Source organism: Arvicanthis niloticus, chromosome 17 (assembly GCF_011762505.2).
Source record: "Arvicanthis niloticus isolate mArvNil1 chromosome 17, mArvNil1.pat.X, whole genome shotgun sequence".
NCBI classification, from domain to species: Eukaryota; Metazoa; Chordata; class Mammalia; order Rodentia; family Muridae; genus Arvicanthis; species Arvicanthis niloticus.
Genome location: NC_047674.1, coordinates 58,534,812 through 58,560,892, shown reverse-complemented (window position 1 = coordinate 58,560,892; position 26,081 = coordinate 58,534,812). Strand labels below are relative to the sequence as shown.

General features: G+C 41.5%; 1 protein-coding gene across 1 annotated transcript in view; it reads right to left on the bottom strand.

Moving 5' to 3' along the window:
- Plcl2 (phospholipase C like 2) overlaps positions 1 to 24,708 on the bottom strand; it is a 173,165-nt gene extending 148,457 nt beyond the window's left edge. Inside the window, exon 1 of the mRNA XM_034521861.2 lies at positions 24,339 to 24,708. Within this exon, the coding sequence (XP_034377752.1) occupies positions 24,339 to 24,668 (330 nt within the window). The 5' untranslated portion in view covers positions 24,669 to 24,708. The remainder of the gene's footprint in view (positions 1 to 24,338) is intronic.
- Between the last annotated feature and the right edge of the window lie 1,373 nt (positions 24,709 to 26,081).

The following is a 26,081-nucleotide window of genomic DNA, read 5'->3' as shown; positions in this document are numbered from 1 at the left end:
TTCCACAAAATAGAAACAGGAAGGAGCATTGCCCAGTTTATTTTATGAGGTCACAGTTACCCTGATCCCCAAACCACAACAAAGGAAGAGAATGACAGACCAATCTTCTTTATGAACATAGATGCAAACACACTTACTTAAATACTTGCAAAATAAATCCAAAAAAGATCAGCCATCATGATCAACTAGGCTTCATCCCAGAGATGCAGGAATGATTTAACATGCACAAATTAATATATCCAGCACATGATATAAACAAACTGAAAGAGAAAAAAACAAATGACCTCCTGGTTAGATGCAGAAAAGGCCTTTGACAAGGTCTAGCATCCCTCCTGACAGAAGCCCTGAAGAGATTAGAGATACAAGGGACATACTTAACATAATAAAGGCAGTTACAGCAAGCCCATAGCCAACAACTAACTTAACTGGAAAGAAACTCATAACAATTTCACTTCAATCAGGAACAAGACAAAGCTGCCCACTCTCTCTATATCTATTCAACATAGCACCTGAAGTTCTAGCTACAGCAGTAAAACAACTGGAGAAGATCATGGGGATACAAGTCATAAAGAAAGAAGTCAAAGTGTTTTTGTTTGCTGATAATATAACAGTATACATAACTGACACTAAAAATTCCGCTGGGAAATTCCTACAGCTAACAAACACTTTCAACAAAATATCTAAAATTAACCCACAAAATCAGTAGCCTTCCTATATACAAATGACAAATGGACTGAGGAAGAAACAGGGAAACAACACCTTTCACAATAGCTTCAAATAATATAAAATATCGTGAGGTAACTCTAAGCAAGTGAAAAACTTGAAAGATAAAAACTACAAGTCTTTGAAGAAAGAAATTAGAGTCTTCTTGAATACAGAAACATCCCCCATATTCATGGACTGGCAGGATTAATATAGTAAAAATGACCAACCTACCAAGGGCAATTTAGGTTCAATGCAATGCCCATCAAAATAACAACATAATTCTTCACAGATTTTGAAAGGACAATTCTCAGCTTCAAACGAAAACACAAAAAACCTAGGATAGCTAAAACAATCTTGAATAATAAAAAGAACTGTGGAAGGTATCACTCTCCCTGGTTTCAAGTTGTACTACAAAGCTATAAGTAATAAAAACACCATGGCATTGACATAAAAACAAATACTTAAACCAATGGAATCAAACTGAAGACCCAGATAAACCAAGACATCTAATTTTTGATAAAGAAGCCAAAAGTACATATGTGAAACAAGACAGCATCTTCAACAACTGGTGCTGGTCAAATAGGATAGCTGTGTGTAGAATAATCCAAATAGATCCATACTTAAAAATCATCCTGCACACAACTCATCTCTAAAGGATCAAAAAACTCATAAAACCAGATACGTTGAACCTGACAGAAAAGAAAGTGGTTAACAGTCTTGAAGTCATTGGCACAGGAAAAGTTCAAACAGAACACTGACAGCCCAGGCACTAAAATTCAACAATCAGTAAAATGAATCACATTAAACTGAAGAGCTTTTGCAAGGCAAAGGACACCATCATTCAGGCAAAGTAGCAGCTACATAATGGGAAAAGACTTTTACCAACTACACGTTTGATACAAGGCTAGTATCTAAAATATATAAAGAACTCAAAAACAACTAAATATCAAGAAAATAACCTAATTGAAAAATGGAGTACAGATCTAAACAGAAAATTCTCAAAAGAGGAAACTCAAATGTCTGAGAAACAAAGAAATGTTCAATATCCTTAGCCACCAGGGAAATGAAGATCTAAACTACTTTGAGACTTCATCTTACACTATCAGAATGGCTAATATCAATAAAACTAATGACAACTCATGCTGGCAAGGATGCAGCACAAGAGGAACACTCATCCATTGCTGGTAGGAGCGCATGCTTGTGCAGCCACAATGGGAATCAGTGTGGCAGTTCCTTAGGAAGACAGGAACTGATCTACCTCAAGACCCAGCTATACCACTCTTGGGCATATACCCAAAGGGCAACTCATCCTACCAGAGACACTTGATCAACCATGCCCATTTCTCTATTGGTAATAGCCAGAAAATGGGAACAACCTAGGTGTCCCTCAACAGAAGAATGGATAAAAATAATGTGGTACATTTATACAATAGAAGCCATTTTAAAAGATGAAATTTGCAGGTAAACGGATGGAACTAGAAAAAAAAAATCATCTTGAGTGAGTTAACCCAGACTCAGAAAGACGAATATGGTATGTGTGACAGTTTGTGTATGCTTGGCCCAGGGAGCTGCATTATTGGGAGGTGTAGCCTTGCTGGCGTAGGTGTGTCACTGTGGGTGTGGGCTTTAGAACCCTCCTCTTAGCTGCCTGGAAGCCAGTCTTCTGCTAGCAGCCTTCAGAACAATAGGTGGAACTCTCAGCTCCTCCAGCACTATCTGCCTGGATGCTGCCATGCCTCTGCCTTGATGATAATGGACTAAACCTCTGAACTTGTAAGCCAGTCCCAATTAAATGTCATCCTTATAAGAATTGCCTTGGTCATGGTGTCTGTTCACAGCAGTAAAACCCTAACTAAGACAGTATGTATTTGCTTTTATGTGGATATTAGCTGTTAAGTCAATGGTAACCAATCTGCAGAACCAGATGTTACACAAGGGACTGGGGGACATATAGTTCTCATTAGAAAAGGTCAATAGAATAGATAGTTATGAATGAATGGGGATAGGATAGATAATAATGGATGGATAGATGAGCTGAAACAGGAGGATCAACTTGGGAGGGAGAGCTGAGGAAGGGCACACTGGGAGGACAGCTAAAATTAATAGCAGGGTAGTACAGAAATCTAATATAGTAGAAGCTTCTTAAAATACATATATACATATATATGTATGTATGTATATATGTGTGTGCATGCACGCATGTGTGTATATGTGTATATATGTCTATATATGTGTGTGTAATATATATGTGTATATGTGTGTATATATATATATTCATTCATATATATAAATGAAGGCAATCTAAATGGAATCATCAAATAGTGGAAGAGACAGAGCTCCAACTAGACATCTCTCATCACCAAATGAGACTTCCAAGATTGGGATTAGGTTACATCTATTTGAGTTGTTGGCTAAAAGGGTCCCATGGGAAACTCCAAACAACTCAGTCTGTTGGGAAAACTATTGGCTGCTCTCCACAAACTTATAGCAAGGCCCCATTGCTGAAGACAACACCTATACAATTCATTGAACATGGAGAAGTCAACTTGGTACCTACATAGAGCCTTCAACTGTACATGTTAGCTACTTTGGTATAGGAAGGTATTCTGCATACTATCAAAAGAAGCATAAATACCAACCTAGCCAGAAACACTCTGATCTACAATGGTGTCTGTCCTGTGAGACACGCTATGGCAATGGTGACACAAAGCTTGTGGAAACAACCAACAAATATCTGACTTAAGGCTCACTCAATGAGATAAAATCCACACCCAGCACTGCTTTGTTGATTGAGCGCCTGAGACTAGAAGGCCCAGGAACTAGGGTAAAGACTGTGGAAGCAGAAGGATTGTAAGAGCCAGAATGGATGCAGGGTACCAAGAGCACACGGCCCATGAAATCAACATGACAAGAGCTCATATGAACTCACAGAGATTAAGATACCATACATGTGGCCTATATGCCTCTGCACCAGGTCCTTTGGGCATGTATTATGGCTTCCAGAATAGTGTTTTTACAGGATTCCTGCATGTGTGAGTAAGTGGGTCTCTAATTCTTGTGCCTTCTCTTGGGCTCTTTTTCTTCTGTTTGTTTTATCCAACTCCAAAGTGTTTTTTATAATATCTTATATTTTATTAGACTATTTTATTTTATTATTATCCTTTACAATACTGTTTGTTTTTTATTGAAAGACAGAAAGAGAGTATGTCCTGACGGGAGGGAAGGTGGGAAGAAACTAGGAGGTGTAGAAGGGAAGGAAACTGTAAGCAGGATATATTGTATGAGGAAAAAATAATGGAATATATGAAACCTTAATTGAGTGATTTTTTTAAAAATTGGGTACTTATTTGTTCAACTCACTTGTTCAGTCTATTATAAAACAAGTCCAAGGGACTGGGGATATCATGTTTTTTTTTTTTTAAGTCATAGCTCTTAATTAAGTAATTAAATGAAGATTAAATGTGATAAAAGTTAGGAGTTACTAGTTTTAAGTATAACAGTAGTTCATGGGATTTGCTTTAAACAACAGACAGGGGTAAGTAGGAATACAGAGAAAACTAGACACACCACACATGATGACTAATGAAGGGGAAATGAGTTTACTACACGGTTCTCTCTTTTGTGGCTATTTTATACACACACAAGTTAGGGGACAGAGACAGACAGACAGACAGACAGACAGACAGACAGACAAAGAGTAAGACAGCAGGTATGCACATGCAAGCTTGAAACAGAGAGTTATTATGATACACAATAGGGATATTAGCTTGTCAATGCCAAACCTGTCAGTAACAGTGAGTATTCAAATATTTATCTTAACATTATTTGGGATAAAATGTTAAAATTAGTATCATAAATGAATGCATAAAATGTATTTTGGAGTAAGATGAGTTGCAATACAATAACATAACAGTCACTGCTTTTCATGCAAGGAGTAGAGAGCATTGTAAAGCAAAGAGCCACATTCTGTAACGCTGGAAAGAAAAATCTTTAATGCTTACTGGAAACTGTGCTTTACCCTGTTCTGTGAGAATCTCAATGAATTCTCACAAGATTCCAATGATCTCAGCATTAGACCCAGACCTGAGGAAGGAAACTAGATACCAGCTGATCTTCAGCCTGACGTAACACCCAGAGTCTGAGCACTAGGACCTCGTATCCTTCTAGAGATGGGTTCATTAATGCTCAAGACCTGGTCACAGAGTGAGGCACTGCTGACAACAGACAGTCTAGCCAGAACCGCACTGGCGAGTAGTGGGTTAAGTGGCCCAGTACTGCGATCTTGGGCTCCTTCTAGTGCTTGTGATGTTGTTGTATTTGGCACTTCTCTAGGAGTCTCGGGATCCAAGCTGTGTCTTTCCTAGGTTCTAAGTCTACACAAGAACTAAGCTCACTACCTAGACTCCCTCGTGTGTGTGTGTGTGTGTGTGTGTGTGTGTTGGCTATTGGGGACTGAATCCAGACGTCTTGGGCATGCTAGTAAGTGCTCTAACACTGATTTATGACCCAAGGCCCCTTGACTCTTTTTAAATATAATGAACAAATGCATTGAGCTAATAGCTGTTCTTTAGACTGTCATGAAAATGTCAGTGTACTGGTTATTTCTCTCATTTAGTGAGATAAAATACCTGGCAGAAGCCACTTAAAAAGGATTCAGTTGCCTTGGCTCACAGTTTCATAACAAGGAAGTGATGGCAGAATTCATGGTGGTTGGCTAATCACATCTGAGCAGACCAGGAAGCAGAAAGCAGGAAGAGCTGTCCAGCTGACTTCCTCCTTTTCCCCCTTTTCTTCAGTCCAGGACTGATAACAGGACCACCCACACTCAGGATGGGTCTTTCCTCTCCAGTTAAGCCCCTCTGGAAATTCCACTAAAGAAATGCCCGGTGGTGTGTCTTCTATGGTTGCAAACCCGGTAGAGGTTTAACCAGCACATCCAGGAAATTTTTAAATTATAAGTGACAAGTCTTTAGAGCATAATTAGTAATAAAATCCATAATCTCAAATTTTGCTCTTATTATAAAAAGTTTAAATTTTGTTATTAAAAAACCTGTAAATTTGAAACAAAAATCACACATATCAACAAGACTCAAAGTCTACACATCTCAATGAACTTCTATACAGTTTAAATAGTCATTTGAAGCTGTGGAGCTTCACAATGGATTTTACATTTTCACCACAGGACAATACTTAAGAGTAAGAAGGAACTGAAAACTAATGTGGTCAAACTCTTTTTTGGGGTAGCAGCTTATAAAAAAAAAATAATTTATCTGAGTTGCTAAAGAAAGGAAACAGAATTCAGAAGTTACAAGAATGCATGATTTCTTTAACTCTGTAACTAGAGAAAAGCCACCTCCCAAGCTGCCACCGGCCCTCCCTGCATCTGCAACCACACGGCTGGGGCTTGGACTGGGTGGAGTGGAGTAAGCAAGCACCATTTCTATTCTTAGTGTGCTTTTCCTGGCCACTCTGAAATCTCCTAGTCACAAATTATGGTCTGCTGTCTTTTACTCACGGAATTCATAGAAAACTTCTCAAACTCAAAAAGAAACATATGTAAGTTCTTAAATAAAGCTAATTTCATTAGGTAAGAAGTATTATACACATTCACAAATTAAGTAAGCTATAAAGAGTCCTTAAAATACCTTTCATTGCAAATATACTTAGAAGAATAAATCCTATCATTTATAGACTATTCACGGCTAATCAGAAAACTTCAATTTTAAAAATCAAATTGTCCAAACTTGAAATGATTATCTTGGCATGGAAATTAAGCAATACAGTGGATATAAACTGATGCTGCAAGCTAAATATTAACTATTGAGAAACTACAAATTTTAAATAACAAAAATTAGTAATTTCTGTTTGAAAAGTATAGGTTGAAAGTAGAAAAGAAACACTCAATTGTACATTCTATATCTTCTCACATTTCCTTATACTTAGTAAAAAGTCAGAAGGTGGACTGCACACCAGGGCCAACTTATCTACTGTTCACACGATGCCAAAACAAGGCTCACAGTAAATACTTTTTAAAGGTCCATGAAAATGTCCTGCTTTCTTCTAAAATCAGAAAAATGAAAAGGTCACTTAAGTCAATAATAGTTTTAATATATAACATTATTTGCCATTATACCCAAAACAGTATCATTCTTATTTTTGTTTCAATGGGGAAAAGATCCACAAAGAAAACCACTACAAAGCCCTACTACACAACAAATAGAGTCCTTCCAATTTCAGCTTTTCTAGGTGGCTCTTCACTACCTTGCCAAAGCAAGAGATGGCTCAGTGGTGCCTTAGATAAGCCTAGGAAACTATGGGTTTATCTATCACACAAACCCCATCATTTCCAGGCCCCTTTTCCAATCTCAAAGGCCTCCAGTCTCTACAGAAATAGGAATGCACAACTAAACAGTCTCCCTGCTGGCTGCTGACGCTCCCTGGAAACTCCAGCATAAAGATGGAGCTGCAGCAGCTGCACGGTTCTCTCTCAATCAGCTGAGTGCCTGGTTTCTGACCCCTCTGATAATCAGATAAAAACATTTCAGAAACATGCACATAACTGCCAAATTTTTCATACAGTTCATTTTTGCATGAAATTTTACAACTGACATGTTCTCACACAGAAGGATTTTAAAGTCTAAGTAATCAATTGGTAGCCCCTAAAAAACAAAGACTTGCAGGTAGAACGAGAGGCTGGCATTTGCAGCAGGATCTCCATGAGCAGCCTGCTACTTTAGCTTCATACAGAGGCTGAGACTGAGGTCTGCTCTGTGACTTCTAGGTTTGTTAGTGATATCAGAGACATGTGGTGCCACGAAGGGAATGAGGGCCATTCTACCACCTCTGGAATAGTGTGTGTACAGCACAATGAAAGTCCTTTGCTTCTTCTGGCTACATCTACCTGTATCACTCCCTGTGCCTCCACACCCTACTTGGGTCTGTATGGTTAAGGACAACCATTCCGATGCCATCTGTGTCCTTAGGGAGAGAACTTGGTCCATATTTGAACAGTAGGCTGTGGAAACCAAGTAACTTTAAAAGACATTCAGTTGCTTTTCCTGGAGTCCGTGGCTTCTGCAGCAAAGAAGCTGCCAACTGCAAAGCACTTCTGACTCAAGCCTGCAGATGCGTGTGGCTTTCTGCTCACAGGCTGTGCTTCCAGAACAGCAGCTAGAGAAAAGCACTCCCAGCTTTTGAACAGCACCCAGTGTGGGAACAGCAAAAACTGAACTGAAAGACCTCATTCACAGGGTCAATAAGCCACCAAATAGGACAACCTTTTAGTAATCTCTTTCTCTGCAAAGTTTGCCTGTTTAAAAGGTCTCCTGTGTGCCCTTCCTCAGTCACGCATACTTCCTTACACCTGGTTCTCTAGAAACCCAGTAAACCTTAGTGGAAACAAATTCCATATTGTTTTATTATTAATGTGGTGGTGGTGGTGGTGGTGGTGGTGGTGGTGGTGGTGGTGGTGGTGGTGGTGGTGGTGGTGGTGTTTTTGTTTTGTCTTTACCAAGATCTGAAAAGGCTAAAAAGTGAAAAATCATGTCCCTGACTCTGGCCAATTTAACAACAGTGCCAGAGGTCATACACTCAGCTTTTCAGGGTTACTAGACAGCACAACTGACAAAAATGAATAGGGACATAAGAAACTACAGGTAACTCAGGACATAAGGGCATTTCTGTTTGTTTGTTTGTTTGTTTGGACTAAATAAGCAAAGCCAGATTATCTGCCTACATCTGGTGGTCTATTCCCTGGGACCAGCACTTCCTTACCAGCAGTCTAAGGCATCCACGAACGCTGCACTTTCCAAAAAAACACAACAAGTAATTATTGGGCAGTCCCCATACACACATAAATGATGAAAACCAACATAGGGTCACAACTGAAGAGTGCTAACTGGCTTACAAAAGTGTAGGCTGAAGGGACCCGTCTTGCCAAAAGCTCTTCAAGAACATCAAAAGAAACCTCAGAACCTTGAGTATACAGCACCATGTTACAGGATCTCCTGCAAAGCTTTTCTTCTGCACACAGCCACAAACCCAATTTGACCATTTCCCAGAAATAAAGCTTCACACGATGCCTCCCACTGGGTGTGGCTTCTCCTCCCACTGGGTTGCATGACACCCGACCTCTCACAACCATCAGACTATATCCTCTCACACATATGGGTGCACAGTGGCAGACACAGCAGAACTCCTACAGATTCCACACTTTCACTGGCAAATGCCCTGCTGTGAAGCCAGCTCAAGGGCCTCAACTATTACATACTCAGCAATGAAAGTAAAATTAAAGAGCAGAAGTTCAGTGTATTCTGCTTTCTGTGTGAGCTACTTTTATGTCAACTTGACATGCCTACAGTCATTATGGAAGAGAGAACCTAAATTAAGAAAATTCCCCAAGCAGATTAGCCTGTGGGCACACATGTGGTGCATTTTCTTGACAACTGATGTGGGTGGGCCCAGCTCATTGTGAACAGTATCTACCCTGGGCTGGTGGTCCTGGGTTCTATAAGAAAGCAAGCTGAGCAAACCATAAGAACAAGCCAGAAGCAGCAGTCCTCCATCTGTTCCTGCCTCCAGGTTCCTGCCTTGAGTCCCTGCCCTGACTTCCCTGGACACTGGACAATAAGCTACAAGAGAAAATAAATCTTTTCCTCCACAAGATGCTTGTGGTCATTATGTTTCCCACAGCTTTAGAAACCCTAGTAAACTTTCTCAGGGATCTAAGAGCATGTCAGGCTAGGTCTGTGCCCAGAAAGTGAAAGTCACTAATGCCAACTTCCAGATCTCACATACAAGTGAGATCTGCCTGATACCTGATTGTTTAGTACCAACATTAGCATAAAAATAAATAATACTTTCACACAAATAATTTGAAAGTAATGGAAAAATATGACTCACGGATCACAGGATGAGATGGTTAAGCTTTAAAATTTAAAGATTTTAAAGTTTAAAATCTAAAGGAAAATAAATTCATATGAATTCTTCTTTTCAAAATGTTCTTATTTGTCTACTCCTAATTTCTAACACTGTTTCTAAGAAGCAAGTGTTTCTGAGGCGGATTCAAACTAGATTTTGCTTTGTGATTTTAAGTGAACCAGTACACAGAAACTGATACAAGCTCCTCAAAGATTAACAGACGTTGAGGGTAGAGGTCTATCAGTACCTAGATACTTACATGATTCCTTCCATAACATTTTAAATTGAAATTTTTAAAGCTATACCTAATTCTTGCTACAAGGAATCTTTCATTTTATTTTAATAGCAGTATATTAGTAGATTTCATCATTATAACAATAGACCTGGGATAGTTAATATAAATATGCTTATTGTTTTGAAGTTGGGGATTCTGGTGTGTGTACTGGATGGTAATGGATAGAAGTATTTAACAGAACAAACTGTTAGCTTCATGTCTGGGAAGCAAATAAGGTGAGGATTCAGTCCCATAATTCCTATTAAGGAGGCACACACTCAATGATTTCAAGAATTTCAGCAAGGCTCCGCCTCCTAAACATTCCATCACTTCCCAACACTGCCATCCTAGGACCAAGACCTCAGTGCCCTTGGGGAATACACATTCATACCATAGTAAGCATTAGAATCAGAAATGATCATATCTCTTTGAACGATAAGCTATAATTTAAGTTTATCAATGTCTTTAAAAAAAATAAATAAATCCTCTCTAGTTCAATGGACACAAATGAACATGGGGGCTGGGGCAATGGCTCAGTTGGTCATGTTTTGTCACACCAGCATAAAGACCAGGGTTTACATATCCTCCCCCAAAACTGAACTCAGTGGCATGTGTCTGTAACCCCAGAGGAGACAGGTAGATCCCCAGACAAGCCAGACTAGCTGAAATGGCACACTGCAGGTTCAAAAAAGAACTCTTCTCAAAACCAAAAAGGTGGACGGAATATGACTAAGAAAGAGAGCTAATGTCAACCTCTGACCTCCACATCCAGCTACACATTCACATACACATACAAACATATACCTCCGACACACATATACTCCCAAGAATATTTCAAAGAGAAAGGAGGATGGATGGTGGTGCTGTTTGCCAAACTAACACTGGAAATAGACTGCACGAAGGTGACAACGGGGTAAGAAAGGAAGACTGGGTGTGATTCTGTGCAAGTAAGGTGTTGGGAATAATGTGCCAAAGAGGACTGGGTGTGGGGGGACCTACGCTGAAGATACCAACTTAAAACTCATCAGTGAAGCCACACATAACTGAAGCGATACCCATGGTATGAGCCATGGAACAGGAAAAGGCCTGCTAACTGCAGCAGAGTGCCCTGCTGATCTCAACCAATGGCAGATAGTCAAGGACGACCTCAAAGAGGAGGAGATGAAGAAGTCAGTGATCCTCTTTCAAGATACAGTCACAAATGTGGCAAGAAAAGTCAGGAGGTTGTCTAGAACAAGGCTAAAGAGAATACAGGAATACCACACACTGTTGTTGTTGTTGTTGTTGTTGTTGTTGTCGTCGTCTAAGAACCTGAACAAAATACTGGTAACAGTTGAAGGAGAAAGAAAAACTTTCCATGATAAAAAAATGAATTTAGGAAATCTATGGCCACTAACCAAGCTCTACAGAGAAGATATTGAAGAAAATATTTAGGTCTAAAAATAATGTTAAACAGACCCAAGAAGGCAAAAATAACAAATAAGCAATTCTTGAACACTCAACCTAAATAAGTTTAATGGAGGATCACAAAAAACAAAATCACAGGAATTAATATGCAATATTCAATAATTCCTAATATCAATGTCTCTAGTTCCTAATAAAGAGGCAGAAAGAAAAGGTCAGACATTTATTTGCTGACTCAAAGAACCCATCACCCTGATAGGTATCACCCTTATGGTAAAAGTTTGAGAAAGGGTATTCCAAGCAAATGGAACAAAGAAACAAGCAGGCTATTCAAATACCTGACCTAATCAACTTCAAACCACTTCTGGGCAAGAGATAAGGAGGGACAATTTATCCTCTTAAAGGAAAATCCACAAGCTATGATAACCCTAATGTATCAAACACAGGAGCACCAATTTTACACACAGACACACACACACACACACACACACGCACGCACGCACGCACGCACGCACGCAAGCACGCACGCACGCACGCACACACGCACACGCACGGACCATTAGACTTAAAACCACAATTTACACCAACACAGTAATAGGGGTAATTCCAATATTCTACTCTCACTAATAAGCAAGTAATCTAGAAAAGAAACTAAATTGACAAACTTGAATTAGATAACATCATAAATCAAATGTACCTAACAGTACATTGTGATCCTCTATTAAACTTCTTTTGGTTGAATGTTCTAGAATTGCTTATTTGTTCTTTTGGCCTTCTTGGGTCTGTTTAACGTTATCTTTAGACCTAGGTATTTTCTTTAATATCTTCTGTAGAGCTTGGTTAGTGGCCATAGATAGATACATATCTAAGAACATCCCATCCAAACACTAAATAATAAACACATGTTCTCAGTAGCTCAGAGAAATTTCTCCAAAATAGTCCACATTTTAGGACACAAAGTGAGCCTCAATAAATACAGGAACACTGAAATTACATTCCATATCCTATTGAAGCACTGTGCAAAAGATGGATATCAACCACAGAAAGATAAAACAATGTACACAAATTCACAGGAGCTAAATAAGACACTAATAAACTGAGATTAGGTGAAGGAATTAAGATAGAGATTTTAAAAATTCCTAGAGTTTGCATGAAAATGAAATATATCAAAATCAATGGCCACAATAAACACAGCCCTAAGAGGAAAGTTTACAGCAATAGGTTCTTACATCAAAAATAGAGATCTCAAATTATAACTTAGCGGTGCAGCGGATGGCCCAGCAAGATAAGAACCAAAAAGAGTGGATGAGAAGTGATAATCAAAATCAGAGCTGAAATTCCTAAAACAGAGACAAAGAAAACAGTACTTTAAAGAAAAAATGAATCAGTACTTTGAAAAGATTAAGAAGATTGATAAACCTTTAGCCAAATTAACCAAAAGAAAGAGAAAATAATCCAAATTAATAAGTCAGAGATAAAAAAGATATTAAAATAGACACTGATGAAACTCAGAGAATCATAAAAACATACTTTTAACATCTATATCCCACCAAATTGGAAAAATCTAAAAGAAATAGATTAACATCTAGATATATACAACTTACCAGAGTTAAATCAAGACATAATAAGTGATTTAAATAGGCCCTTAATAAACAATAAGATAGAAATCATAATTTAAAATCTCCCAAGTAAAATCAGTCCAGAGCTAGATGGATTCAGTACAGAATGCTACTAGACCTACAGTGAAGAATTAACAGTATTCCTCGAGCTAATGTACGAAAGGAAGAAACATACTCTAATTTCTTTTATGAAATTCATATTATTCCACACCAAAACCAAAGGCTCAACAAAAAAAGTATAGACCAATGTCTGTTTTGAACATGGATGCAAAAATTCTCAATAAAATATTTGCAAATTAAATTCAAGAACACATCATGATCAAGCCACCTCCATCCCAGAGATACAGTAATGATTTTATACACACACACACACACACACACACACACACACGCACACACACGTGTGTGTGTGTGTGTGTGTGTGTGTGCGTGTGTGTTATCCAAATAGAATAAGCAGGACTAATGACAATAAAGGGCGCAAGCTGAGCGGTCAAAGTCCACACCACATAACTGAGCATAGGAACAGACACTAACTGAAATTCCTGCTTTGTGATTTATGAAATACACTTAGTGATTTATAAACAGGCCAGGAGTTATGTTCATTCATTGTGAGGTATGAACTCGGCCTGTGAGCCCCCCATAATGAGCACACTACAGTACCACCAGTCTGGTCTGTCCCTTCCAATATAAATCAGCTGGACAAGCAAACACCTGCTTGGCAAGCATCACTATGTAACCTCCTTTAAGTAAACAGCATTTACTATATGTAAGCTGTGTCATTTGAGCACAAGATTCTTTGATTAAAGGAAATGTAAAGACTTGTTTCAGCAAAGGTTGAAAGGTCTAGTCACCTCTTTCCAGGAATAGTGCTGGTTCCACTGTCAAATCAGTTCTCTGTAAAAATGATTGCTCTGGCAAGGCGTTCTCCATGCTCCAATTCATAGACAAACCCACACAGAACTAGTCACTTGATTTATCAAAAAAAAGGCAATATAGTTCATGAATAAAAGATTCTATTTTCAAATAAATAGTACTGAAGGATCATATGTTTATATTAAAAGAAAATCTTGACCTGTCTACCTATCTGAAATGGAAAATTTTAGATATCTACCTACCTCTATCTATCTATATATAGATAGAGAGATTTTATATAGAGAGATTACATAGGGAATACACACACACACACAAACACACACACACACATTGATTCCACATAAAAAACAAAAAGGTAAAGTTTCCAAAAGTAAATAAATGAAAATCTTCATTGTCTTAAGAAGAGATTTCTTTAAAACAGGACACAAAAATCAACGGAAAATGTTAATACATTTGGCTTCACTAAAATTATAATTCTTTCTCATTACAAGACAACTCTCAGGCCAATGAAGAAGCGAGCCGTATCCAGGACAACATATTTTCGTACTATATCACATTCATATCTCACATCCAGAAAATAATGAGGTCATACAAATTAATTTTTATAAAAAACAATTTTTCCAGCAGGCAAAGGAGTCAAACCAGCGTTTTTTACAAAGACAACATCCAAATGATCAAGAAATATGACAAGGTTCTCAGTGTCACAGTCACCAAGGTTCTCAGTGTCACAGTCAGTCACCAAGATATTCAACCAGAAAGCCATGGTTCCACTCATTACACAACCATGAAAATGGTTATGAAAGAAGAAAAAAAAATCAAGCCTACTAAAAATAACAATTATGTATATTTTAGTAAACAGAAATATTTAACCTATTTAACTTGTAAAATACTAGCTGGAAAAAATTGTTTGACATTATCTATTACAGCAAACTTAAATATGTCCTATGAAAGGGGTTAGTATTTATAATAAACATAAAATTATTTATGAAAGACTATATACAAGCAATGAACACTTTAAAACAACATATAACAAACTATCAAATGCTCCAAAAATACAGACTTAATACTATTATTTCACTATCCCCAAACTTAGAGCACTTGAATGATTCTCTTAAACATTAAAATATAAAATAACCTTTAAAATCCCAACTACTATGACACAGGTTGAGAAAGTTTAAAGGGGGATGAAAGATAAAAGGAAGGGGACCACAGGGACCAGTCATGCAGCTTGATCCTAATGGTAGCTGCCACAGCCACTTTATCCCTCTGCGACCCCACTGATTGGTAAGAAGCAACTAAAGGTTGATAAGCTGTACTCATAAAAACCCTTGGTGATCATTCACCTGCTACCCGTCTCATACTCTCATGAGACAGACTGGACCCATATCAACCTACCTCTTTTATACTGTTTGGTTGACTTAGCGCTCAATCTTTACTATTTATAAACAGTATAGGAATGCATGAGTTGAGTGTATATATGAGGCTGTCTACATCAGAAAAAAATCCACAAAAAAATGCTATCTGTAAGACCACATTTTGTTCTATTAATAGCCACATACTCAGTATTACATAACACATTTCCCAATTCTGTTATACTGCTATGCAAATAAATTAATTCAACCATAGCCAAGAGCTAAATATACTTAGTAATCAGTATGGCCTTGTATATCTATAATGACAGAATTTTATGTGATCATTTTCCATTCTGAAAATACCATGAATCTTCATTCTTGATTTATTTTAAATCCAGCTGCTTAGTTTGGGGGATGTTAACACCTGCAACTTTCAACTCAGTATATTTAGCACACTACAAGAAGATGCCCCAGTACTGACTCCACGGTCAAGAAAAGTGGCTTATGGATCAGACAGAGCTTGGGGTGCTCCAGTAGGACTGCAGCTCTAGATTCACATTGTTAGGACATGTAGCTTCTTCTTAAGAAGCCGTGCTGTTATAATTAGAAACCTGTCGTCATTTCAAAACTGGTGGAAACTTCTACGATTAAGAAGCCAGAATGGTTTGGGCAAATAGGAATAAAAAAAGAATAAGTTTTTTAAAATGGACTTTCAGGGCAGACAAATTTGGTCTAAGTGATGGCTTTCTTTGCCCCATGTAAATTCTGTGGCCCTGCTTTGGAAAGGGCCTAGCCTGAAAAGGGGATCGTATCTGCTTACAAGCTCTTCTGAGAGGTGTGTGAAATGACCACTACAGAACATGTTTCTTCTTTACCTAATCTGTCCATTACAACGAAAGACTGAATTTCCATCATTAGATAACAAAATAAAAGAGATTCTCACTGGGACACTCTGCATATCAGGACTGTAGGCGCCTAGGGTCCTGTTTATTACTAATCCCACAGCACTCCCATTAAGTACATTTCACACTCCAATAACAATGATAATAAAAGTTTAAGTAACTTAACACCTTAAAAAGAAACAAAAGCTGAACAAAAACTATATAAGTCACTTTTAAAAACCCAAATACCAGAGAAGAGAGTGAATGCTTTAACAAACAATAACACTCTCCAGCTATGCTTTTTAAACTCTGAGACCAAAACATAAAAGTGTAAAGGTCTGCTCTAACACACAGGAACACGAAAGGGACAGATCATTTGACCTCACGCAGAACAGTTCTGGAAGTAATGAAGTTCCCAAGCCCAACTTTATACGAAGGTATTTTCTTCTGATTATGTTCAAAACTAAGTGCACGATAAAAGTTCTTACTGAAGAACAAAGCCCACTCCAATCAGAACCACTCGGAGTTAAATCTAACAATCTCTTCATTAAACTGGGTTGTCAGTCATCAAAACTTACTAACTCCCATTCATATAAATAACTCACACATACATATGTGTATATATATATATGTATGTAACTACACACACATATATAATCTTTTGTTTGTAGACACACACTTTGCAGAAGACATTGAACTTTTTCTTAAGCTCAGGGAGTAGATAAGACATAGATACCCATGGGGTAGAGATGCAGAGCAGGATGGAAGTGCAAGAAGAGCTGGCACTGAAGGGCAGAAAAACAAACACTTCATCCTAGGACATCTAGCCAAAAAGCATCCTAGGCATGGCTCAGAAGGAGAAAAACATCCCAAGCAGAGAAAACAGCGGGACCAACACAAAGCCTAAGCTTTGATGTTGAAGGCATTCCACAAAGTTCCTGGAGAGGTAGTAATGGGTCACCCAAGTGGGACACTTTTGAAAATGAAGAGACACTATTAACAATTTTGTAGTGACAAAAAATAAAAACCTGGATTTCCCTGAGCCAACCAAGACCAGCTGTGGCTGCTTACACATTTTCAACTGTACTAAAATATGGGATTCAGAAAATCAGCGAAATGCATCACTTTCCAGATCATCTGCCTATAAAGTTTCTCAGCACTTTTCTATGTGTTGAAAGATAAATCTTCCAAAATTGGCATGGAAATACCAGTGAATTCTAATTCCAGTGAACCTGAAGGAACCAGCTTGTTTCAAATGGTCTTCAATGTGAAAGGGGAGGAAAAAAAAACATTCTAGATCATGCACATGGCATTCCAAATGCCTACCACACAGTGAGCACACATCATCTCACAGGATTCTAGCACAGGATCCTAGCACAGCATCATAGCACAGCGTATTAGCACAGCATCCTAGCACAGCATCCTAGCACAGTGTCCTAGCACAGGACCCTAGCACAGCATCCTAGCACAGCATCCTAGCACAGGATCCTAGCACAGCATCCCAGCACAGCATCCTAGCACAGGATCCTAGCACAGCATCCCAGCACAGCATCCTAGCACAGGATCCTAGCACAGCATCCCAGCACAGCATCCTAGCACAGCATCCCAGCACAGCATCCTAGCACAGCATCCTAGCACAGGATCCCAGCACAGGATCCTAGCACAGGACCCTAGCACAGCATCCTAGCACAGGATCCCAGCACAGCATCCTAGCACAGGATCCTAGCACAGCAACCTAGCACAGCATCCTAGCACAGGACCCTAGCACAGCATCCTAGCACAGCAACCTAGCACAGCATCCTAGAACAGCATCCTAGCACAGGATCCCAGCACAGCATCCTAGTACAGCAACCTAGCACAGCATCCCAGCACAGGATCCTAGCACAGGATCCTAGCACAGGATCCTAGCACAGGACCCTAGCACAGTATCCTAGCACAGCAACCTAGCACAGGATCCTAGCACAGCATCCTAGCACAGCATCCCAGCACAGGATCCTAGCACAGGATCCCAGCACAGCATCCTAGCACAGCATCCTAGCACAGGATCCTAGCACAGCATCCCAGCACAGCATCCTAGCACAGCATCCTAGCACAGCATCCCAGCACAGGATCCTAGCACAGGATCCCAGCACAGGATCCTAGCACAGGATCCCAGCACAGGATCCTAGCACAGCATCCCAGCACAGCATCCTAGCACAGCATCCTAGCACAGGATCTCAGCACAGCATCCTAGCACAGGATCCTAGCACAGCATCCTAGCACAGCATCCTATCATAGCATCCTAGCACAGGACCTTAGCACAGGATCCTAGCACAGCATCCTAGCACAGGATCCTAGCACAGCATCCTAGCACAGGATCCTAGCACAGCATCCTAGCACAGCATCCTAGCACAGCATCCTAGCACAGCATCCTAGCACAGCATCCTAGCACAGCATCCTAGCACAGCATCCTAGCACAGCATCCTAGCACAGGATCCTAGCACAGCATCCCAGCACAGCATCCTAGCACAGTGTCCTAGCACAGCATCCTAGCACAGCAACCTAGCACAGCATCCTAGCATAGCATCCTAGCACAGTGTCCTAGCACAGCATCCCAGCACAGCATCCCAGCACAGCATCCCAGCACAGGATCCTAGCACAGCATCCTAGCACAGCATCCTAGCACAGCATCCTAGCACAGGATCCTAGCACAGCATCCTAGCACAGCATCCCAGCACAGCATCCTAGCACAGGATCCTAGCAGAGCTACGAGGGTCCTTATCCTACTCATCAGAGATACAGGATACACAAAGCTAAGTAAAAGGGTGCAGGGGAGCCGGGTAACTCAAGAGCCTCTCATTTAACTTCGGTATTCTGCCTTATGAATAACCCAAACAAGTGCCAAGCAGGCAAGCTGAGAGGGTTCCCTAGAATACATTTTACCTAACAAATCCTAGAGTGCTAGAGGCCAGAGAACCCAGATGCCTGCCTTGCTTTGACATTGTAGAGTACACAGGAGCAAAGCGTCTTACCAGCAGCCTGAACTCACCCACTGCCAGACCAATAAAATTAATTTTATGCTTTAAGAACCCCAAAGTTCTCCAGCAGCTCTAGCTTGGGTTTGAGTTATGACATACTTTTTGTGCCAAACACAATTTCCTGATTCATTATTATCGGTAGAAAAAAAATGGTCAGGTGGCTTACATAGTTTCAACATATATTAATAATTGCTTCCATTGGAATGGCCTACTGGTGAAAACGCTTGGATCTCACTAAGAAAGGACAAAAGAGTAGCAGAACTGATACAGAGGTCTCTCAGTTGAAGAGCAGTATCATCTAAAACTTGTAAAGAAAAGGTAAGTTATTTGACTACCAATGTTCATCTTGTATCTGCAATTCAAGTACAAATAATATTGCCATATCTGTTGGAAAATCAAATTTGACAACTCAGTCATTAAAAAACAAAGCAGTATCATTTAAAGCCCTTGCAGAGGGCACAGAGCACTACAGAAGAAAGTAAGCTGATACGGAAAGAGAACATTCTAAGATAATAACTTCAATGACTGATACAATCAACTAATAAAGCAATTTCCCATCATCTGCCTTCATGCCTTTAAAATGCAAATCAAATAGAAGGATTAAAAGGAGAAGGAAAAGCAGAGGGCAGGCAAGAAATGTTGGTGTATAAAACCAATGCATTCTGATTACATTGAGAAATTGAATCAAGACTTAAGCTCTCTAGACTGAAGCAATCAGTCCTGCTCTGCCCTTTCAGCAGTTATTGGCTGTAAATGCATTAGCACAAAGCAAGGTGCAGAGCTGCTGATTGGCTGTGAGATTTTCTGATCTACAGGGTCTCTAGGATCTGCCTATCTATTCAGACAATTCAGTTTGTGACCCAGTTCCTAAGTGCCTGGCATGCAGTTGCCTTTGTTTCTCCTTGTATGAGAAAGGGAAGAGAAAAGAAAGACAAACATTTAGAGTTGAAAGCAGATATTAAGTTCTAATGCAAAAACAGTCAGAGTACTGTATGGTATCAGGGCAAAACTAGCCAATGCCAGTTTTTGCCTGTAAAAAGCCCACTTAAACCATGTTCCAGTATAATGCTTCAGGTATGTTTTTACTATTTTGCTTGAATATGTGTAACAGGAATAAAATGTCTGGTGTTCTCCATGCTTGGGAGCTCAGTATACATGTTAATATAAAGATAGTAAGACTATATTTATATGTTGATATAAAGATAGTAAAACTACTTTTTCTACTCGGCATTATACAATACCCATTATACAATACCTATGTTAAGAAAGAAGTCACTGTGAAGCTGGAAGGCCTAGCCAACAAGTACTTATGACAAGTGATGAAACAGCTGCCCGGGTATGTTGTCTGTCAACTACTTCTGCCAGCAGAGACAGGATTTTGTCCTACTCCAACACCCAGCACATTTAAAAGAGAAAACTCAAATCTGGTATCTCAGGGCAGCAAAGCTCCCTTACTTACACAGTCAGTGTATATGGATGGAGTAACTTAAAGAATACTGGAACACAGCTCAGTCAAGAGATGCACTGCACACAGCTCCAGCACCTCAGATACGCTGTTAACCTCTCTGCACTCTGCCTGCCTCCTTCCTCTGTGGGTGACACACTAGGGTAAGCAGCACGCTTTTCCCATGTCCTGCCCACAGTGAGAGTTTACTAAGCAGCGGTTACTGTTACTTCATCTGAATGTCAGGTACTGCAATAGCTGTGCATGCTAAGTAGGGACAGGGGCCCAACATTTACAGCTGCCATGTAGCTGGTGATGAGAGCGGGGGATGACAACAATCTGGGGATGGGGTGAGCAGAGCAGGTCAACCTGCTCTGTGGCTTGACTATGGCAGTGACTAGGAAATTTCATAAATTTGTCATAGCTCATAAAATCGACACCAGGAGTGACCGTAATCATAGCACCCTTTTAAAAGCAAAGTATTTAATTCATTCTGATTAAAACGAACCATCCAAGTTAATATGGTCATTTTGATATATTTATTTCTAAAATAAAACAAAATAAATCTAAGGCCCTAAGTGCTATTTTACATTGTGATTAAAGAATAAACTATGTATTTTAAAAGCGAGTGGCCATCTGAAAACATTCACCAAATGATCTATTTGGAAATAAAGTAGACTGTATTGAGCAGTGTGACCAAGTGACTTGCGGAAAGAGAAAATGAAAGTGGTGTTTTCATTGACTAGATTACTAAAGAGGACTAACATAAGTCCGTCCCTAAAACTCCAGTAGTGTGCATTTTCAGATGATCTCAAGAACACACTGGTATTTTCAGTAAGTTAAAGAAACCTAGAAATAGTTGCTGGTGCTTTCCATGACTTCTCTATCATTCCAAAGTATCTGAAAACATTTTACAACGCTTCCGATTTTCATCAGGATTGCTACCATCATTGAGGTGGTCTTTTAGTATAGATCTGTGCACCTACTATGACAGAAACAAATACAGCTTTTCAAATTCTTGCTCATTGCTATTTATAAAACAGACGAGACACCGAAGAAATTATCTTAAATACATAGAGTTCTGGTCAGCTTACAGTGTATTTCTGAATGTCACTCAAGTTAATATTGAGCCTTTCTTCTTTACCCATCAGTTACCACATTTAGGCCCTAGACCCCCCTTGATCCTGCGCTTCTTACCTAACAGGATGTGAAGATTGCAAAGAAAATGGAAGACAGGAAAGAAACCTGAGGCTGACATTTCAAACAACACAAGCCCATAAACACTAACTGCCCTCTGCTCTTCAGCCAGGCTCACTGAGCAGCTGCTGTCTTACCACAGTTGGCTTACTCATCTGCTCCAGAACACCTGACCACACTGACTCCTTAATCCCTTCTCTAGAAAGAGCACAAGAAACAAAAGAGAAACTCCACTATGACCTTTGCCCATGGGCTCTGCTTAAGCACTCTTGCTATTTCTTTTAAAAAGTGCAATATAGTTTCCGCCATTCATATGATACCATTCAAGATACCTCCTGTTCAGTATTCATTGCTTTATGGACTTTGATACTAAATCAAAAGACTCCTTTATTCTATTAAGATGTTATCTTCATGCTGTACAATGCACCTTTAGAAAACACAACACTAAAATCCTAAAATCTAGATGTTTAAAGACATCAATCCGTAGAGAAACATAACATATCTAGAGGGACTTTTTTTTTTTTTTTGCTATACTGCAGGTGCAATCAATTTTCAACACTACTTCTATGATTTTCAAGAATGGTTAAGACAAAGATAAGTTGAAGATAATGGCCAGAAAGGGTAATCCGTCAAGTTGTCTTATGTGGTACCAGTCATACCAAGCTATGACTGGTAAATCTAAAACTACCTGTTTCAGAAACCAGCAAAACTTAAGAGAAAACACATGCTTCCTTAGCATTCCTTGGCCCCAACAGTAAGTAATTTATTGAGCACCTACTATGATCCTAGCATTGTGCATCTAGGGATATAATGGTGAATAAAAAGTTAATTGGCTTCATTAAGGAATAAAGAAAAATGAAATATAACTTTGAAACTCAGAATTCAATATACACAGCACTACCATGAATGATGAATGAATGAACCATGAATGAATTTCTGAAAAATTCACCATTTTTCCATATCCTTCTACAGAAATGATACTCAGTCTTAATTTTTTAGGTCACAAACAGGCAAGTCATACTTCTTTCTTGAGGGATCAACACGGTGCTTTCCACTATGCTTCCCTGTGAATCCTACGATGGATGCTAATAAATTCTAGCCTTTTAAATGTGAAAACAGGCCACCAAAAATCCTTGGGGGGAAAGGTTGTTAAAATTTCACAAACCGGTATATTCTCTAAAACCTTCACATAAAAATTTTATTAATATCCCAATGCAAATTCACCACAAATATTTAACCAATAAAAACAGAAATATTGCATAGCTCTGCAAATAAAATAGGATCAATACTTGAAAACAACTTTCATGGAAACAAAACTACATATTAGAAGAAAAGACACAGCACTAAAAGCTACACAAGCAGCAAAAAAAAAAAAAAAAAGACACGACTTTCCTTGGTTTAAAAGTTAGGCGATAGGCTTGATCTTTAAAGACAAGCAATGTACTTGATCTTTAAGCCCTTCAGCTGTGCCCTGTCCACACAAACACTGAGCAAGCAAATGACAAGGCTAGATGCAGTTTCACAACAGCCTCTTACACAGCACCAAAGCGGTCTATTTCACTAGATGGGTGCAGATGATTGTAACACAGAGGCACTCAGTACCTGAGCATCTCTGACTTTCAAACACCACCAGTGCCAACTCTGTACTGTTAGCACACTCTAACCTGTCTCCTAAGGGTTGTCAGCCACAAAAACGATGGGTTAGCACCAGACGGTACCCACTGCCCTGTCCCCAAACCCCCTTGTTTCTCAAAAAGCAACATTCCATATCGGTTCCATATTTGAGCAAGCCAAATGTGTTGATCTGGCTCAAGGCTCTACTTTTCTTAGCTTATCAACTTTCTTTTTCCACTTGGTGTCACAAGAAATATTTTTATGTTGCAACTACCCTGGAGTATTTGAAGGAAACCACCACAGACTCTTAATGTCACCTCTTGAAATTTAAAATTCACAAAACAACTGGTGGCTTTCTAAATAGCACCATGGGGGAAAAAAAAAACAAAAACAAAAACAAGCAAAACCATTCTAAAGGAACTTGCTGATCTGGAGGCCTGCTTATAGCAGCTAGGAAAGAATTAAATTGTGCGGAACTGTAATCTCTCAGAGCTTTGGAGGCTAAAAAAGAGGAAATCTGTGTTTATGTTCCCTTTCTCCGGGTAACCGAAGGAGGCTATTTTACATCCTCCAAGTCACTTGCAAGGGGCAACCAAATTACAAAGTAGATTAGAAGAAATCTATTAAATAATATTATGTTCATTGCCTGAGGTTTTAAGAAAATATTTTCACATGATCCCTGTCCTTTACCATACAAAAGAAACCTTACAGGGAGTGTGCCACCAGGCTAAGCTGCCTCTGAAAAGCCTGTCCTACCCCAGGCAGGTAGAAGGCCATTTAATTCCAAGTCAATCTGGAGAGAGGTGACAGCCCCAAGTTGCTCTGGGGATGTCAGAGCACAGCTCTCATGCACACTCTGGATCGCCTCTCCATTCTTTCCCAATGCTATCGGCTTTCCAATCCCTGCTCCAGCACTCCAAACACCCCTGCACCCTTGCTTCCCCCTCGCAGCGGGCTCACTTTGCATTGCCTCCTTCCGCCACCGCTTCCCCGGGGCGGGGAAAGCGAGCCCAAGGACGCGCGCGGGTCTCCTACCTACCTTGATGATGCTGCTCCGGCGGGGCAGGCCGCCCGGCTTGCTGTCCCTGGGGACCGGACCGGCGGCCGGGCTAGGAGTCCGCGCGAGCGCCACGCCTCGAGGTCCCCTGGCAGGGCTGGCCCGGGCTTCGTCCCCGGACACGCCGAGGCTGCAGTCTCCGTTGGAAACCCCGCCGCTGTCATAGCGCGCCCGCCCGTGGCCGAGGCGACCTCCCCCGCCGCCACCGCCGCCTTCCCCGGCTCCCGCTTTCAGGGCGCCCTTGGCGCCGAGGGCCGGGCCCGGGGAGGTGGGCAGGGCCCCGCCTGCGGCGCCCCGGCCACACTCCGCCATGGGCGCCCCACGACCCGCCTGCACAAAGCCGCGTCCCCGCGTCCCCGCCGCCGCCTCGGGCCGCCGCGCGCGGCCCCTCCTCCTCGCCGCCGCCGCCGCCTCGGCCGCTTCTTCCGCTTTTTCTTTTCTTTCTTTCTTTTTTTTTTCTTTCTCTTCTTGATTGGGATGTGGCGCGTGCGGCGAGCTCGCCTCCCGCACGGAGGACGTCGTGCAGGCGGAATTACCTCTGGGGTCCTGCCGGGGTCGGAGAGAGAGAGGAGAGAGAGGAGTCAGCTTGGGCGGCGGCGCCCCGGCTGCCGGCACCTGGGGAAGGAAAACACGCCCCGGCACACGCGCCGCTGCGGGCGCCAAAAATAACGCGCGCGCGCCGGCGCCCACCGCCGCGCGCCGCGTCCCCTCAGGCCCCGCGCTCACCGACGAGCGCAGCGTCCCCTCAGGCCCGGCTCCCGCGCGGGCTCGCGGCGGGGCGCGAGGGACACGTGCGCCCACTCCGCGGCGCTGGCGACACGCGGAGGCGCGTCGCGCGGGGCTCCGGGGCTCCCGGCTCCTCCCAGGCCCGTCCGCGCCCCCTCCCCCCAGGGCTAAGCCGAGGCCCAGGGCGGCTTCTGACGGCCCCCAGGCCCACCGCAACCTACCCGCGGCCGTCGCCTCCCGAGCTTCGCGCTGCCCCCTACAGGCCGCCGGGACCCGTCGGAGCTCGGGGCGCGGGCGTTGCGGTTGTGGTCGCTCTCCTAGGCCGGCTCGGCAGGGCGCACGCCACGGCCAGCTGTCAGTCACCTGAAGGCATCCCGAGGGGGGACAGCGAGTCCGTCCGCAGGCCGCGGGCGGGCCGAAGGTCCTGGGGCTGTGGTCCTGGCCGCTGTACCTCTCGTCCAGCCCCAGCCCTTCTCTCGGAGCCCGGCCCCTTCCCACCCTGCTCCCCCTGGGCGTCCTCAGTGGAGCAAACCCATTTCGCATACACAGACCAATCCTCTTGCGTGCCCTTGCACTGCTAAACTCAATGGGCACAACTGGTTGCCAGGATCTGGGGTAGGGATGGCATGGCTGGCAGGCATCGAGAGACAGAAGACCTCCGCAGAGTTGATTTGGTGCCTCTGGGTTGTCCCACGGAGGTTTATCATGGTAGTTTCTCTCTGTGTCTTTCCTAAACCTGCCACCAGAGATGCTTGCTTGTCCAACCCCTAGTGGGTACCATCCAAATCAGGATCATCTTTTGGGACAGGATCAAAAATCAGTGATCAACATGTCGCTCCCATATGGAAATACTTTCCTTAAACCTCCGGTCCTGGAGCCAAGGAAAAGTGCAGGGCCACTGTGTAGTCTGGCAGAGCCATTGGCAGGGCAGCAGGACCAGTGCGCTGTGTGGTACCAGAGGCTCCACCTTCCTCCCCATCCCAGGCAATCTGAGGTCCA